The sequence below is a fragment of the Argopecten irradians genome, chromosome 2, assembly GCF_041381155.1.
Source record: "Argopecten irradians isolate NY chromosome 2, Ai_NY, whole genome shotgun sequence".
Classification (NCBI taxonomy): domain Eukaryota; kingdom Metazoa; phylum Mollusca; class Bivalvia; order Pectinida; family Pectinidae; genus Argopecten; species Argopecten irradians.
Window position 1 is genome coordinate 48176130 of NC_091135.1, and position 19127 is coordinate 48195256.

Consider the following 19127-nt stretch of genomic DNA (forward strand, 5'->3'; position numbering starts at 1 on the left):
CCACATCATTTTAGAATTAATACTGATTATGTAGCCACCATAGACCTGGTACTCCCGTGTATCCACATCATTTTAGAACTAATACTGATTATGTAGCCACCATAGACCTGGTACTCCCGTGTATCCACATCATTTTAGAACTAGTACTGATTATGTAGCCACCATAGATCTGGTACTCCCGTGTATCCACATCATTTCAGAATTAATACTGATTATGTAGCCACCATAGACCTGGTACTCCCGTGTATCCACATCATTTTAGAACTAATACTGATTATGTAGCCACCATAGAACCTGGTACTCCCGTGTATCCACATCATTTTAGAACTAATACTGATTATGTAGCCACCATAGAACCTGGTACTCCCGTGTATCTACATCATTTTAGAACTAATACTGATTATGTAGCCACCATAGAACCTGGTACTCCCGCGTATCCACATCATTTCAGAATAAATACTGATTATGTAGCCACCATAGACCTGGTACTCCCGTGTATCCACATCATTTTAGAATTAATACTGATTATGTAGCCACCATAGAACCTGGTACTCCCGTGTATCCACATCATTTTAGAATTAATACTGATTATGTAGCCACCATAGACCTGGTACTCCCGTGTATCCACATCATTTTAGAATTAATACTGATTATGTAGCCACCTTAGACCTGGTACTCCCGTGTATCCACATCATTTTAGAACTAATACTGATTATGTAGCCACCATAGAACCTGGTACTCCCGTGTATCCACATCATTTTAGAACTAATACTGATTATGTAGCCACCATAGAACCTGGTACTCCCGTGTATCCACATCATTTCAGAATTAATACTGATTATGTAGCCACCATAGAACCTGGTACTCCCGTGTATCCACATCATTTCAGAATAAATACTGATTATGTAGCCACCATAGACCTGGTACTCCCGTGTATCCACATCATTTTAGAACTAATACTGATTATGTAGCCACCATAGAACCTGGTACTCCCGTGTATCCACATCATTTCAGAATAAATACTGATTATGTAGCCACCATAGACCTGGTACTCCCGTGTATCCACATCATTTTAGAACTAATACTGATTATGTAGCCACCATAGACCTGGTACTCCCGTGTATCCACATCATTTCAGAATTAATACTGATTATGTAGCCACCATAGAACCTGGTAACCCCGTGTATCCACATCATTTTAGAACTAATACTGATTATGTAGCCACCATAGACCTGGTACTCCCGTGTATCCACATCATTTTAGAATTAATACTGATTATGTAGCCACCATAGAACCTGGTACTCCCGTGTATCCACATCATTTTAGAACTAATACTGATTATGTAGCCACCATAGACCTGGTACTCCCGTGTATCCACATCATTTTAGAACTAATACTGATTATGTAGCCACCATAGAACCTGGTGCTCCCGTGTATCTACATCATTTTAGAACTAATACTGATTATGTAGCCACCATAGACCTGGTTCTCCCGTGTATCCACATCATTTTAGAACTAATACTGATTATGTAGCCACCATAGAACCTGGTACCCCCGTGTATCCACATCATTTTAGAACTAATACTGATTATGTAGCCACCATAGAACCTGGTACCCCCGTGTATCCACATCGTTTTAGAACTAATACTGATTATGTAGCCACCATAGACCTGGTACTCCCGTGTATCCACATCATTTTAGAACTAATACTGATTATGTAGCCACCATAGAACCTGGTACTCCCGTGTATCCACACCATTTTAGAACTAATACTGATTATGTAGCCACCATAGAACCTGGTACTCCCGTGTATCCACATAACTCAGAATGAAGTATGTGTAACATTGTGCATTAACGGATATTGAACCATTGATCATATCGGTTGAACATAAGTATGTTAAATAAAGAATAATATCTCAAAAACCACATACCTGTGTGCATGTACACCAACTCCTGAAGTGGACAACCACCACTCGTAAACTGTATTACCCATTACAACGCACGAGCATGGGTTAGTAGCCAGAATACTAACCAGTTTGGAGCACGTGCGCGAGTCCGTGCATAGCTATATGATATTACATGACCGAGACCACAGGGGCTTGTTATTTTGCAAGACTGGGTAACAGGGTCACTTAGAAGCGAGGGTTTAATGTAAGACTATTTAAAAATCTCATGAATATATATAATAATAAAGTCTTTAATTATACTTGATGAAAAACAAAGAGTCAAAATAACTTTTGGTCAAGTATGGCAACATCAATGAAACATATTGTTAAGGTGCATGGATAATCGTTTCTATTAGTAATCACAATATTGAAATCTGAACGAGGGAAAGAGCATCACAATGTCCAATAATGAAGCAAGGACTAAAATAATTCCACATGTGATTAGAACTGAAAGGGAATTTTGATATAGTATGCTTGTAAAGTTGTTCTTATCACTTGACTTCAGGTTTGCCATTTCGAGCACCAAACGAATACGGGGCCACAGGGATCTGAGAATTAGTTACATATTATATAATCATGGACCAACTTTTTAAACATATTAGAGGTCAAGATAAAAAATCGATAAAAATCATACTCTACATGGTACTATATACGAGAAGGGTTGAAAGCCTTAGAATCAAAATTTCTAACCCGCCTACCTTTAGCGGCTATAAAAAAACATTTCTAGTACATCGTCAAAAAAACGGTTACTACCGTTGGAAAGAGCGATAATTTTCCTTTCAAAATCATCCTATACATCTATACAAAGTGCCGTCATTGAGACGATATAAGCCCCACTATGACAAACATCTTGGGGGGGAGGGGGGGGGAGGGGAGGGAGAAAAATGAATGTCAAAATTCAAGATTTCAATGGCCAATATTCATTTAGTACATTTTCATCGATTTTGTTACGATAGTATGAAGTGGAGAAATGCTCAAACTAAACATTACATATTTATGTAGACATCGATTGACTGACATTACCATTGTCAAGATGTTTAACGTCGCAAAATACAGAAACAAAAATCAAAAGACAAAATGTATTGTTTAACGTTCTTAACATGTAACTTGCATGTCCAACCTCAACAGGAAATAGATCGTGTCTTTATAAATTATGGTTATAAAAAGATAAAAAAAAACGGTAAAAATCATAATCTACATAGTACTACAATTGTATACTACATGTATGATATAGTACTATATGTAAAGTATGATTTTTACCGTTTTTTTTATCTAGACCACTTAAACGTATAAAAATACTCTTAGGCACTCCGGCGGGTCCATAATTATATAATCTGTAACTCATTCTCAGATCCCTGTGATCCGTAGCTAATCACATTGCAACTAGTACGGCAACGATATTTTGATCCGTTTCCGGTATCGCTTCGGCGACATGAAGACCACGATACTGTGCTTTGTATCACTAATTTGCTGGTGTTGCGGATGATACCATGATTCATGGTATGTAGTGATTGCTGAGGAGTATGTTAAGTTTCAACCAAGCCAAAAAAAATATGTTATTTTTGTTTTCTTATATTTCAAAAAATGCATTTGAATACCACACATGACAGAAAACACAGCTAGTTTTTTCGTTCAGATTCGATTTGCCGACTTATATTGAGGTATAGTTTAGACTTTCCCGTTTCCATTGGTATTAATACTTATGAAATTCAACAATTTGTGTTCGATATCAGACTAGTGTCGCAACGGTTTTGAATTTCAATAGTGTACGGTTGTGACACAAGTTAAAAACAAAAGTGAGTGTACGGTTTGGATTTCTTTCCTTCAGATAAAGACATGGAAATGTACTTTTATTAGAATTAAATTCATTAGACACAATACGTGTACGCGGTTAGACAACTTAGGAAAGCTTAAAGTAAAGTAAGTAATGCTATCTTATTTTTGTAGTAGACTAGAAATGGGTATGCTAGTTTATCCCGTAATGCGCTTGATATTCAGTAACCTTGATCATGTCATATTTTTGCATACATCGGCTATTGTAATTTCACGCACCAGGACTTAAATTAGCACACCATAATAGAAATATATATATCATATGACTGTGTTTTAACGTATATCCGCACCATGATAGATATGCGAGAACAACCAATTTATGTCACACACCAATGCATGTCAAAATATGACAACGAATGCTTAATTACAATAATGATACATGCAAAATATTACACGGGCAAAATCACTAGTCATTCCAGTTATAAAGAAAAAAGGCTAAAGTTTAATAATAAAACGCGTTCGTATACGTCTGTGTAGAGTAATAATATTATTTGATAAACAGTTGATGATTTTTGGGGAAACTTGGTTCGATTTCTTCTTGTGTGTTGTCATGAGCAACCGATTAAACAATGACAGTATCTGACTACCGATAAACCAAATATACAAAGATATATATACTTTTTCAATTTTAAGAATACATTAACGTTATCCAACGAATTCTCACACTGACTTAAAGATGCTCCACCGCCGACGGACCATAAACGATACTCATTATTTGAACTATAATTGGTGTTTAATCGTGTATATGTCTAATTAACACAAAAAATAATACGAAATGATTTATTTTGCTTTTGGTGCATGCGCAATCAGTACTTCATTCCAATATAGGATATAGTGCCACGGAATTTTTTCGGGATGCAAAAAAAAGATTTTTGATATTTTTATCTTGAAGTGAAATGAGAAGCTCAAACTTTTAATTGGAGGTAATGGTGTCAAGTAAATACCTTTTGTAACCGAAGAAAAATACTAAATCGCCTGCTCCTGTATTTGATAGAGAAAAAATACCGTGTGTCAGCGGTGGAGCATTTTAAAACTCAGTGTTTTTGTGACCAATTATTAGCACACCAAAATCTACATGTAACTGCGTACTTTGTAGAATGTGAGTTAACCGCTTTTTTATCTGGACCCCTCAAACGTGTAAACATGGTCTATGGGCTCTTTGGTTGGTCCATATTGAAATGAACTGTAGCTTATTCTCAGATCCTTGTGGTTACGCAAGGATTCGATGACGGCGGGAAAAGATGTCCGACTCTATGGCATATTTACAGCAAATTTTGCCGTTAAAATTCTCCCAAAATAGTTTTTTAGGTATGCAACAAAAAGTTTCATTAATTCAAAAGTTTTCAAAAGTAAAAACTCCTTAATTCCACATCAAAGGATTGGAGAGACCTATAGGCATTGTAAGCAGGGTTGGGGTAATTAAAAATGTAATTGTAATTAATTGCAATTAATTACATTTTTTCAAGTAATTGAAAGTAATTTGTAATTAAGAAATATTTCAATTACATGTAATTGTAATTGTAATTAATTACATTCTAAAAATGTGTAATTAGCAATTACATTTCAATTACTTTTCAATTACATATATATATTTACTAGATTAATTAATGTAAGACATGTATTTGGCTAGATAGAAATTTAAACAAGTAACATATGTGAGGCAGTGACCATAGTATACACTACACTTGTACCTGTTTTACCTGTAGTTTACCCCTCAGGCACTATACAGGTGTGAGGTGTGAACACATATAGCCTGTGATTACAACTCACAAAGGTCTTGCTTATACAACACCTGTTGATCACCTAATTAGCATATCTAATGAAGGCAAATATATAGATGGTAGCTCAGATTAGTCTTCAACCGCCCCCTGGCAAAAAAATTAAAACAGAAGATTTTTTTTTCAGTTTTCTTCCCACTACACCCTCACACTACACCCTCACGAAAGAGACACAACTCATGATCAGGTGTTAAACCCAATAAAGTAGACATCTACGGTTACATTCGTGGATATTGCACACAGAGATGTTGTGACCCATTAAAGTTCTGGAAAGATAATTCTTGCAGATTTCCAAATTTGTCTATTTTAGCTAGCAAATACTTAGCAGCTAGCTATACCAGCCACTTCAGCTCCAGTAGAGAGATTGTTTAGTGTTGCTAGCAAAGTATCCCGACCAGACAGAAACAGACTGTCTGATGATAATTTTCAAACACTGATGATGATAAAATACAATTCAAAAATATGAATACCTGGTACGGTACCAGGTATTCATATTTTTGAATTGCATTTTATCACCATCAGTGTATGAAGTTTTAAATGCACATTTTTATTGGACCTAGGTCCAATAAAAATGTATGTGTAAAACTAATACACCCTACCAATACTCAATTGTAACTTGTGGTTTATGTGAAGCACATGTTCCATCCGAATTTACTGATACTGACATACCCCGGTATATATGTATAAATGCTTCATTATATGACTATACAATTGTGTATATGTTATTAAAAATAAACATGTTAAGAAAATGTAATGTGCAATTGTAAATAATTACTTTTTGAAAGTAATTGTAATTGTAATTAATTACATTTACAAAACTGAGTAATTGTAATTGTAATTGTGTTTTGAACAAGTAATTGTAATTGTAATTAATTACATTGCAATGTAATTGACCCCAACCCTGATTGTAAGGATGGGCATTAACACAGGATACGAAATCATGTATATATCAGATGCAGGTACCCACATCTCACTCGTATAATGAAAATGTGCCTAATTAATAATAGTATATATGCATTGGTCAGTGTGACCGAGTGGACAGCGGCAAACTATTATTTTAGAGGTGAACTGGACAAATGTAATTAATGCCACAGCTAGGGATCTGATAATTATTTACAGTTTATATATTTATGTACATTAATTATAATGTAATCGTGGACCCACCAGAGTACCCAAAGACCATTTTAGACGTTTTATGGGTCTAGATAAAAAATCGGTAAGCTTCCTATTCTACATTGTACTATGTGTGTTTAATGTAGAAAAGGATTTTTACTGATTTTTTTTATCTAGGTCCCTAAAACGCCTAAAAATAGTCTATGGGTACTCTGGTGGGTCCATAATTATATAAACTGTAACTTAACTAATTCTCGGATCCCTGTGCTTAATACGTTACGGTTGGATTATAAATAATACCAAACCGTTGCAATATCAAACTCCAAACCGTACACTTTTTCGCAATATCATCGATCAAAACCGTTGCGCAAAGACTGACACAACGATGTAAAAATGGGTCAAACACTCTTTATTATTAATCAAATATAGCAAAGCGCATATCAGATTGATACATATGAACATAATAATTTGTTTCTCAGTCATATTTTGTGAATATCTTGAAGTTTTTGCTAGGAACTCGCATCAAGCTGTATGTAAGTGTCACAATTGTATGATAAATAGGAGTACCTTGCGTGAAATCACGATCTTTATACAAGGTAGGATATCTAATTAACACTTGAGCTGAATATCGGTCTGAAACACCATGCACAATGTCTTTAAACTCTACAAGTTGGAACCTACCTACTCGGTACTCGTATATCGAAGCGATACCGGAAACGGATCAAAACATCGTTGTCGTACTAGTTGCACCACAGTACCAGACGAATCGGAACTTGACGTCAGGTTCGTACTTTTGTCACGGAAATAACTTTCGACTGACGCATTATTTGTGTCTGTCATGCACCTATACAATATATCTATAGAAAAACAAATGATATCAATTTAATCAATTTATCCCTGCAACATCGATTTGAATGCGACACTTTAAAGACGCTCCACCGCCGACAAAAGGTATTTTTTAACTATACAAAACAGGAGCAAACGATTTAGTCTTTTTCTTCAGTTACAAAGGTTACTTACTTTACACCATTACCACCATTGAAAAGTTTGAGCTTCCAATTTCACTTTAAGTTAAAAATATAACAAATAATTAATTGCATCCCGAAAAAAATCCGTGTCACTATATCCTATATGGAATGAAATACTGATTGCGCATGCGCCAAAGGCAAAATGAATTATTTTATTATATTTTTGTGTCAAGCATATATAAACACGATTAAACACCAATTATTGTTCAAACGATGAATGTCATTTATGCTCCGTCGGCGGTGGAGCATCTTTAAGGACCTGTCCGCTGTACTTTTTGAGACCACGTGTTACTATTTGTAAATTGTATCAGAGATTTAGATAATATTGTACTACTCTAGCTGGATTATCACCTTGTATGTATTTCTTGTGCATCCCATATTAATTTTTATCTTCCTCTCTTCCTTACATTTCCGCAAAAAAAAAATATATATATGTATATATATAAATAAGGTCTGAACATACTCTATACCGACTAAAACAGACTCGTTTTTGACGTAGTGCACAAAGACTTATCCAATTCTCATGTCCCTGTGATCTATATCTCTTGTTATAAAAACGCATAACAGTACCATGCGGCATGCGATATAAAAGAGACGTCCCTGTCTGATGCACTGGAACAGTAGATATAACTCTGGCCTACTGACCTATCTACTATAACATCACTTACCTTCACTGATATCCACAACAGGGGCGTAGGATACTGTTATAATATGTTTACGTAACATTTAACAGAGAAAACAATTTTGTGTTTTTTGTCGATTTGAATTCTAGTTCTGCTAAAGTCTTAAACAGAAAGTTGTCAATCAGGAAAATCCCCTTTAGTGGATACCTTGATTATGTAGGCCTATCTGTAAATAAGAAATAAAATATATTGTAAATTATATACATACAAACATGTGTAAAACAAAAATAGACGGAAGGGGTTGTTATGTAGGCCTATTTGTAAATAAGAAATAAAATATATTGTAAATTATATATATACAAACATGTGTAAAACAAAAACAGACGGAAGGGGTTGTTATGTAGGCCTATTTGTAAATAAGAAATAAAATATATTGTAAATTATATACATACAAACATGTGTAAAACAAAAATAGACGGAAGGGGTTGTTATGTAGGCCTATTTGTAAATAAGAAATAAAATATATTGTAAATTATATACATACAAACATGTGTAAAACAAAAACAAGACGGAAGGGGTTGTTATGTAGGCCTATTTGTAAATAAGAAATAAAATATATTGTAAATTATATACATACAAACATGTGTAAAACAAAAATAGACGGAAGGGGTTGTTATGTAGGCCTATTTGTAAATAATAAATAAAATATATTGTAAATTATATACATACAAACATGTGTAAAACAAAAATAGACGGAAGGGGTTGTTATGTAGGCCTATTTGTAAATAATATATAAAATATATTGTAAATTATATACATTCAAACATGTGTAAAACAAAAACAGACGGAAGGGGCTGACCCAATCTGATGAATCCGGTTTTTGGACTCGTTTCGTAAGATGTGCATTGAACTTTGGAAGACAAAAAAAACAACATTTTTTCTTCCAAAAACATATTCACGTACTCTTTGTTTAAAAATAATCTGAACTGAGAAAATCTGGCTTGATAAATGTATAACACACAGTAGATTAAAACATTGTATGGATGTAAGGAAGCAATAAATTTGAATTGAATTAAACCTCGAGTTATCTCCCTTTCAACAGTAAAAATTAATGTCGGGACTGTTGATTGTCGTCAGCAGACATGGATGAAATCAGCCATCATAATTCGAAGTACTCTTAAACTATGGAATTCGCTTGCTCAATCTATACAAATTAAAACTAAATTTATAATAAAGACAAATCTGTTACGAATTTGTCCGTTGGTTTCCGAAAATTTGATAGTTTAATATCTTTTCAAATATAATTTAATAAACAAATTAGCTTGTAACTGATTCAGTGGGCATCCGACTGTTGGTTAAAGACTATATAAATAATACCATGCATTACTTTCCATGTAATACAACGACCGAGGGTATCAGATGTACTCATTTTAATATGTATTAGAAGGTTATGCCAATTCCTCGAATTCTTTCCACATTTGTATGAAAGGAAGCGTTACTAATTCAGTTCTACAACTTGTGTCAAATTTTACTTGAATGTTTAACCAAATTAATTCGAATGTTTTCAAAAACAATGTTTAAACTAACTAATAGTTCAATTTGTTTCCGTGCATTCTAGATCTGATCTGATAAATCTGTCATGATAACCAAGGGGGATAACCCTTACAAAATACACCGACTGATCAGAGTAAGAGTTTTATAGTACAAATGCATTTTTGTGCGAAAAATATGTAGAATAAAACAAAAAGAAAAAAACATCGTGTAAAATAAATACAGTTCTATTTCAATTCGATTATTTTTTTACACAAAACTACTTATTTTTCCTGGGTTTTTATGTTTTGTTTTGGGTTTTTTTTAACATCATATGCTTTCTGTGCATGGTGCATATTGTAAACTCTTCATAAGTTCAACAGGATAAATAAAATAATTAAAACACATCAAACTATACATTTTTTTCGCCTATTTTCATCAGAAACATATATGTTCCTGGTTTTATAAAAAAAAACTTAGATGGACAACATGAGATAATCAACTTACATGTACATGATGTGTTTCAATTCCATATATTACGCCAATATTCCCATCGTGTGCAGGTTAGATGCGCAGATAAATAACAACTTATTATTAATTTTCTCTTTGTTTCTGGCTTTCTGATTGGCCTATTCATTTTTTTCATTCCATGATGGAAAAAAAATCCGAGAAAGGCGCGGAAACCCGATGTTATCGTGACGTCACAATAGAAACATTGACGTTGCGTATTGATTTGGAAAAAATAATTCCTTGGAAAAAAATCAATGGAATCGTACGTGTAAACGTATTTCATTTTATAAAGTAGCTTGGAAAATTAATTATAAGCATTGAAGTCACTATTTTTTAATATCATCGGGTTATGAAATAAATTTTGTTTGCAAACTTTTGTGAGAATCCGCTACGCGGATTCACACAGTTTGCAAACAAAATTTCTTTCATACCCCGATGAAATTAAAAAAATTGTGATTTCAATGCTTAAATCAATAAGAAAATAGTCAATACGTCGACAATAACAAAAGCTTATTGATTTATTTTTGTTGAAGCTGTATTGTATTTACATAGATAATTCATTACTTGCAATTGCTTGTGTTATACAGTCAACCCCTCTATCGTCCGATAACTGGCAATTAATATCTGGTCCAGCATAAATATCTGTGTTACTTATGACTGTGGTTATTGCCCATATCATTGAAATCTGCACTCTCCGTTGAAGTTAATGCCTTGGTGTATTGAGATATATATACGGAATCAGCTAGGATTTCATATCGTAGATTAGTAGAGTAATAAACAAATGTACATGTATTTATATTTTATTTAATCCAAAATGTCAACAACAAAAATTATTGCAAAAATGTGAGACTGAAACAAGTACATCTATATTACCATCTGTCTATATCTATAAATATGAATATGTCTGATTTTTTTTTATATAGATCATCAAATTAATTCCTCGATTGTCTATTTCACGTTTGAATTGATTTTCATATTTCTAGTGTTTTTGATAATACGTTTATAGAGTATAGAACAAAAAGAATAATTTAGAAAACCGGTTAATTGATTTCCATAAATTGAATGATCTTTATATGTAACTGTCGAACCGGTAACGATAAAAGTGTTGGCAAACTTACCTGTAAACACGCTAGTGTGGTTGATATTGATGAGTTTGAAATTTCTGATTTTTACTCCTTATTGTCTGATGCACATTGCCCAATTTCATTAACATTTCAATTTGCTGATACTTTGAATGATACAGTCTTATATGCCAAATAATGAAATGTAAATTGTATGGTATATTTGTGGATTTTGAACAAGCCTAGATAGAGTATGGCGAAAAGGTCTTTGGAATAAAACGCTACTGAGTGGGATTAATTGGGGAAAAAATTTACAAACTGAATATTTATTCAACATTATCTATTCTGCCTTATGCTGATGATACCTTGATTCTCTCAGACTGTCCAGATGATCTGCAATTGCAGTTGAATGTTTTTAATGAATATTGTAAATATTGGAAGTTTAACATGTAAAAAATAAACGTATCATGCTCAATAAAGGACGTAGAAATAAATGAGTTGATTTTTTGTGTAAAATATTGAGGTGATAGAGTGTGTGAATAATTACTCATTTAGGTACGATTTTCAGTCGCACTGGTTCCTTTAACGAAGCAAAAAAATACATCATTAAAAAGACCAGTAGTGCCATGTGCAATGTTATCAAGAAAGGTAAACAACACAAATTATCAGTCCAGTGTATATATGATCTGTTTGACAAAATTGTTAAACTAATTTTATTGTATGGTTGTGAAGTATGAGGTTTTACTGATCTCAAAGTAACTGAACGTGTACATATGAAATTTTGTAAATGATTACATGTACTTGGACTAAAAGCCAGTAGCCCTATTTGTATGGTTTACCGGGAGCTGGGTATTAACCCCACTTGAAATTTCACAGTTGACCCATTCTAAAAATAGTAAATTTAATGTAATTTTATAAAGACATTTTGAAGATAAGCCGGTTACATATGTATGTTTTGTAAAGTCTATACTTAACAAGTGCTGGATGAGCTACTTGTGGAATAATCAATTTACTTCTGATTATAATCCATTATGATTAAAACATGTTATCAAAACAAGCTTACAGTAGTAAGTGTTGCAAGCAACACGCGTCCCCTGCCGTCAATAACAATTTCTTATATATGGCAAGTTGTTATTGCTTAGTTATGCCAGAGATTTAAATAGTAAATTAAAATAGATAAAAATTAATTATATTTAAATTTTTAGTTATGCTATCATTTTATGAAATATGAATAAATTCTGTGAATGTGTTCTCAAGATATCGTCCGGAAACGAAAATTTGTGAAACAATCTATTTTTTAGTAACAGTGACCTTTGTAGTTGACCTTTTGACCCCGATTCAATTTCATTGAAGTTTGATCATAACCCATCAATTCGTTCTCAAATTATCATCTTGAAACCAAATCCGGACAAACAGACGGGAACAAACACTATAGTCAGCTCCGGCAGCGGGCTAGTAAGATTAAACGACCAGTATTTACAGAAATGGGAGGGTGATGTGAATAATTCCTCGAAATCAATAGGTTATACAAATTTTAAAAATAAAAATAATTTTGAAAATAATTTTGATATTTTAGATCAAGGATTTTTAAGTTACACGTCACATGTGACGTCCTTGTTTAAATGATAGAGGCAGAATAACATTGTGCCAATTTCGTACAACCAACCAGGCCGATGGCAACATATTGTGTTCTCTCCAAGAAAAAGTCCATTGTTCACATTGTAATGGTCAGCAAATTGGTGATAAATACCATTAGTTACTGGAATGTAGTACCTTATCCACCCAAAGAACTTTGACAAATTGTAAATTGATCAATATTTTTGGCTACGACCAAATGTTATAAAGCTTCATGAAGTAATGAACTCTACTTACATAAAAACCACTCAAGAAATTATGTACGTTTATTAGGATAATTAACATGATTATTTGTTCTCCTAAGCTCATGTTATTCATATAAACAACTACTGTATACATACCTTTATCGAATACTAATTATTATATATAATATTGTAAATATGTTTTCTCTATGCATTTATTATGATAAAAAAAAAATCAAATGAATTTGAAAAAAATGTACTTTTTTTCACGTTCAAAATTGACCGATCGCCAGGCATGTAACCACGCCGGGTCCTTCTCTATTAATAACAGGAGCAGATGAATTGGTATTTTTCTTCAGTTACAAGACTGCTAAAATGATTATAAATGCTGTTAAATCATTACATACACGGTAAGCTTCTCTTATTCTGTTACTTTTATAGATACAAGTAGTATCTCCCTTACATTGTATATATATGTTTCTATAAATACTCCAATAACAAAAATGATGATGCAGTTTGCGTACATTTTTGTTGGTACTATCAGAGATTTAGATAGTATATAATTGATTGTGTTCATTTTGTATATATACATATATACTGAAATATTCAATGTTTTTATGTATTTTCTTATTATTATCATTTTGTTGTTTTCTGTTTTCTTAATCATTTTGCACTATACATGCACTTATAAAAAGTAATATAGATATATATGAGTACATATACGAGGTACTCGACTATTGTCACATCATGTATGCACAATTTATGCCATATTTTCGAGGCCGACAGCGGCCGTCACCTCGTACACGGATATTAGAAAAATGTGTACCTGAAAAATGTGTACCATGACACCTCGTACACGCAAATTAGCAAAATGTGTACATGAAAAATGTGTACCGTGACCAATCGTATGTACACAATTACATTTTTCCTAAATGTATGTGCGTGAAATATAAGCTTTTAAAATAAAAGTGTTGATATATATGGCTCATTCTGAACCTGAGCTTCCGACATACTAACACATTGAAAGATTAACTTGAATTATGTCTGTGTTTTAGAGATGTAACACAAACATCTGAGTGTACTCTAAATAAACCGCGAAGCGCCTTATGATAAGAATACACTCAGATATTTGTGTTATATGTCAATACGATATAAAAAAAATATTCAAGTTAATTTTTATAATTCGATTTACTGAAAACGATCTATGATTAATTCCAAATTTATTTTGAGGCTGTATATGAAATCATTACACCATTGTCTCAACCAGAAGCGACGTTACAAATGACGACGCCATTTTTTTCCTTCGTGGGCTGATAAAATAAATTGTTGAGCCGATGAAAATGCTTATTACAAGCAAGGATTTATAAGTCCTTGTTACAAGCAAAATTGAATTATACAACGATAATTTAATGTTCGAGTTTCAATAAAAGTAATAAGTGCCAAACAAAATAATACATTACGTGACAGTTACAAAAGGTTAACATTATATCTCCATTCCTGTATCAGTATATATAAAACTAGGTTATAGAAAATGTGTACATATGATTTGTCACGGTACACATTTTTCATGTACGCATTTTTCTAATTCGCGTGTACGATGTGACATGGTACACATTTTTCAGGTACACATTTTTCTAATGTCGGCCATCGTACATATTCAATATTGTATTATGTTTTTCTATTTATGTGTTTTTGAAATGGAGAAAATAATGATCAAAACCAACGGCGTGACAGCCACACCGCGGGAACCCCCATGGTGGCACCCCGCCGAATAGGATGGAGGATAATGGACCCCCTTGGTTAACTGTCAATGATAGCCTGTTATGGTGTGTTCACCTGTCCATAGGATAATAAGTGATGTTAGTTGTGACACCTGTGGTATCAAATTGTAATTAGCGTGTTGATTGGGTTGTTATTTAGCCAGGTAGGTACTCTCGTCATCAGATAGTGGTAGAGGATTAGAGATAGAGACCAAACACCCGTGTCCTAAATCACTAAACAAAAGACATTGAGTAGGTGACCAGGTGATATAACGATAGCTATAGCATTATGGTGATTATCTTATCAGCCATAACCTACTTATAAATTCGAATATCTACCGGACAACGGCAATTCTTAATAAGCTTGGACTTTGTTCGTCATGGACATGCACACGTGGGTTGCACGTGCCAATTGTCCGGAATTTCAAACGGTGCGACCCAGCTGAGCATCCAGACAGCCGATCACGTAATGTATATAGTTGATAATGACAACACGGCGACATCATTATCTTAATGACTTATAGATTATGACCAGTGACCTATTATATATATATATTACATATAATGTTATGTAGAACTCGGCCTAATTACACACATATATATGCACTACTCTGTGGGTTCGGAGTTTATCAAGCCCACTTATTTGATGCGTGTAGTGTGTTTAAAGTTCATACGGGTCATATCTCACACAAATCCATGATATAAATACAGTAACATGTTTTCAGTCAACAGAACGCAAAAAAAAAAAAAAAAAGATCTGTCCGTTGTCCGTGTTATCAGAAACCAATGATTTAAAAGTCTACGTTCTTGTTAGAAACATCTTTCATACTCAGGAACACTGAGAACGTCATTTCTACAGCACGAAGTCTGTAACGATATGGGTACTATACATTAAGTGTCAGTGTCGGATTTTTTGTTTTTGTTTATTTACATGTAAGTGTTTCTTTAAAGACCGAGACAATGAAATAGATTTTTAAAGAAGTAATTGCTAATTATATGTCTACAAACTCAGAGCATTTGTACCCCCTTTAGCCACTGTACATGTATAATCACATGATACACAGTGCCGAATAGTACATTTCTTTAAAACAAATCTATTCAAAGATTTATTGTAACATTGAGAATCAAGCTCTATATAACCCTTTTGAAAGGGGAGAAAAAACCGACTGAACATGTTCAAAGCGCAAAGATGATCTCCAGAAGTTTCTGTTATATATGTTTTTGACAACATTTTAGATGAACGTTCTACAAAGTAAACATCAATATTCCTCATGAATTTACCTAACATATTTCAATTACTAAAATAAAACTATGTAAATATAACCAGAGATTTGAATAGTAATTGAATTATCTATGTCTCTTATAGAACATGTATAAATGCTGTACTTCCCCGGTTGGTCACCAGTAATCTGACCGACAACAGGACAAACTTCAGATTTATTCCATGTTTTACAACGTTTTTTTCTCTCCTTACACAGGTAGAGTAAAACTTTGTACCCCATTCCGACAACTTTAATCACGCATTTGTACGAAAAGAAATCAATATATAAAAAAAACTGTTACTTTGCAATTAAGTCACTAGAATCAATTTTTCGTGGCGAATATTAGTTGATAACTTGTAATGGGTTTCAAGTTTTTGAGTGTTTTGAAAATCCCTGCTAAAAACCACCAACAGCTCTTATATACTATTCCTATATACACGTATAAGGTAAAAGCTCGGAAGTTTTCCACATTTAGGGGTATTTCCCCGTCTTTATTAAAAACCTGATTAACATTTGTCTTTATCAGAGATTTACACAGTAGCCTATATTTAAATCTCTGTCTTTATTTAAATCCTAAATGACAATTCTATTTTACACAAAATTTTATCGTCATAAGGTTATAAACTTGTTTAGAAATATTAAAACATAATCGTAATGGTACTTCAACAGTTCTATAATAGGTTTATCACCTATAGGACCAACGTGATATTGATCCGTGAGTGTGCTGATGGTTCGTAAATAGACACACAGAGTGTAGATCTACCATTCATCGATTTGATAATACGCATAATATACTGTGTTTATCTAACGTCTACACACTCAGACGTACCACGTGACCGTCTGACCGAGATTAGGGAGACGTGTAATCCGGTAGTCACGATATTGTAGTGTTATTATTATATTTCTTGGTAAAAATAATCATTACATACCTAAGAAATCTTTGTGGAATTTGAAAATGTCTAGGATATATATCATACATACAGAAGGATTTATATAACATATGCTAATTACAAGTAAATGTAAAAACAGTATACATGTGTGAAAAATGATAAATAAGATGTCAGTGACAAATGTTGTCCGGGGATCTTTCCGACTGTGTGTTTTCATTTGACGTCTTATGCACCTCATGCGTTTTGTTTTCTATTAAGCAGAATACAATATTGCTTGTATATCGATGGAATTTGAGAAACAAACTGGTCTGTGTTAACGCTATTGTACAATATGCATATCGTTTTCGGTCACATGCAGATGCTTGTTTGTTTGATTAAATTTACGTCCTATTAACAGTCAGTGTCATGTAAGGACGGCCTCCCATATATATATACAGTGTGTTGCGTATTCATGTTGTGTCTTCTGGTATAGTGGAACTGTTGCCCTTTTTATAGTGCTGTATCACTGAAGCATGATGCCGAAGACACCATACTGACAACGGGCCAACCAGTCATCCTACTCTCTGTATGGTGAGCGCTATACTAAGATTTCACGTTACTTTACGACTAACATAATTCGTTTACGGGTACGAGAAAAGATAGGACGCGGAGAAGGAAGAGAAAAAGTATGCATAGAAAGTAGAGAGTGAGAGGAGTCGTCTGTTATATCTATTAATTTGGAAGACGACTCCTAGGTCCTAACTTGTCCTATCCTAGCATTGTCTAGCAGTAACTAGCCTAACACATCAAGAGCAAGGGAAAGAGGGGAACTTAGCCTATCAATATTACTAACTAAGCAGGGACAGAAAGTAAACCACCACTTTCATAGACTTTGGTGTGACTCGACCAGCGGACAGAACCTGGGAGTCTACCTCACACGGCGGACGAGCGCTCAATAGAAGGCCAAAAGTGAAGCGGTGTCAAGGGAGACGTTAGGAAGAATAAAGTTAGTTATGAAGAAGAGAAATGATAGAATACTAAATTTTGTCGCCTTTTACGATCATGCAATGGGGGTAGCAGGTACAATTCTAATGTCCTACCTGCGGTCACACGCAGTCGGTGTGTACACTGATCCCCTATAGTACAAAGTAGGGATTTTGATATTATTGCTTCGTTAGACTCAGATCAGTTTTATTATCTAACCTTAAAGGCCCACTACCTTTCCGAAACGGCTTTTAATTTTTAAAATAGAAATGTAAAACGAGATTGATAATTTTGTAGAGTCGCAAAAATTATCAACTTACCGGTAATGCTACACTTATCATCACCTTCTGAACAATTTAATTTAAATAAATAAAATGTTAATTTTCATAACGCGGGTCGTCTTATGTTTCCCGCCGTCGTCCTAAATGCCGCGCGGTAGTTGACTATCACTGCCCCAGAAGGCAAAACTCAACTGTCATCATATATAACGCAGGAAAACTTGCATAAGCTTCATGTTATAACCTCATCTTAGGCCATCGATATATATTTTCTTATGTTATCTATGATTTTTAGAAACCTTTAAATTTTGCTCCGGAAAGGTAGTGGGCCTTTAAATATTTTCTCTGATGAAAATTAAAAAAAAATCTATCTATGAATTTTCTTCTAATATTTTTAAAAGGAGTTTAAATATGAACCCAAATCAATAAAAAAAAATGTACCAAAATTTGTCACAACGATATTTAACACAATAATTTGAACGTTTCTTCAACGTATACACTGCATAACGTCAACGTTTGTAAACCAGAACTACAGGTGGTTCGAATCCAGAGTCCCGTTCGTTTCTCCTACATTCGTAATCGTCGCACCTAAAGCAGACGACATTTGTAACTTCCTTCGTTTGAACCGTGACTAATTGTCCTGTGTCCTCGGCCCGGGCATCCTCCCCTTAGGGTTCCCTTATTTTACAAGAGAGAATATTTATTGGCCACGACGGGGCTTGAACTCGTAACCTT

The 19127-nt window shown here is 33.8% G+C and overlaps 1 protein-coding gene across 3 annotated transcripts in view; it reads right to left on the reverse strand.

Annotated features, from left to right (window-relative positions):
* LOC138315753 (uncharacterized) overlaps nucleotides 1-10373 on the reverse strand; it is a 52333-nt gene extending 41960 nt beyond the window's left edge. Inside the window, exons 1-2 of one of the 3 annotated variants that reach the window (XR_011207519.1) lie at nucleotides 10359-10373; nucleotides 8529-8547 (exon numbers count right to left, since the gene is read on the reverse strand). Coding sequence is in view for 1 of the 3 variants with exons in the window: in XM_069257003.1 (XP_069113104.1) it covers nucleotides 1932-1993 (62 nt within the window). In the remaining 2 variants the exon portion in view is untranslated. Of the gene's footprint in view, nucleotides 1-1931; nucleotides 2009-8366; nucleotides 8391-8528; nucleotides 8548-10358 lie in introns of those variants that run through there. The other 2 variants (XR_011207520.1, XM_069257003.1) reach the window with 2 other exon arrangements.
* Nucleotides 10374-19127: the final 8754 nt, after the last annotated feature.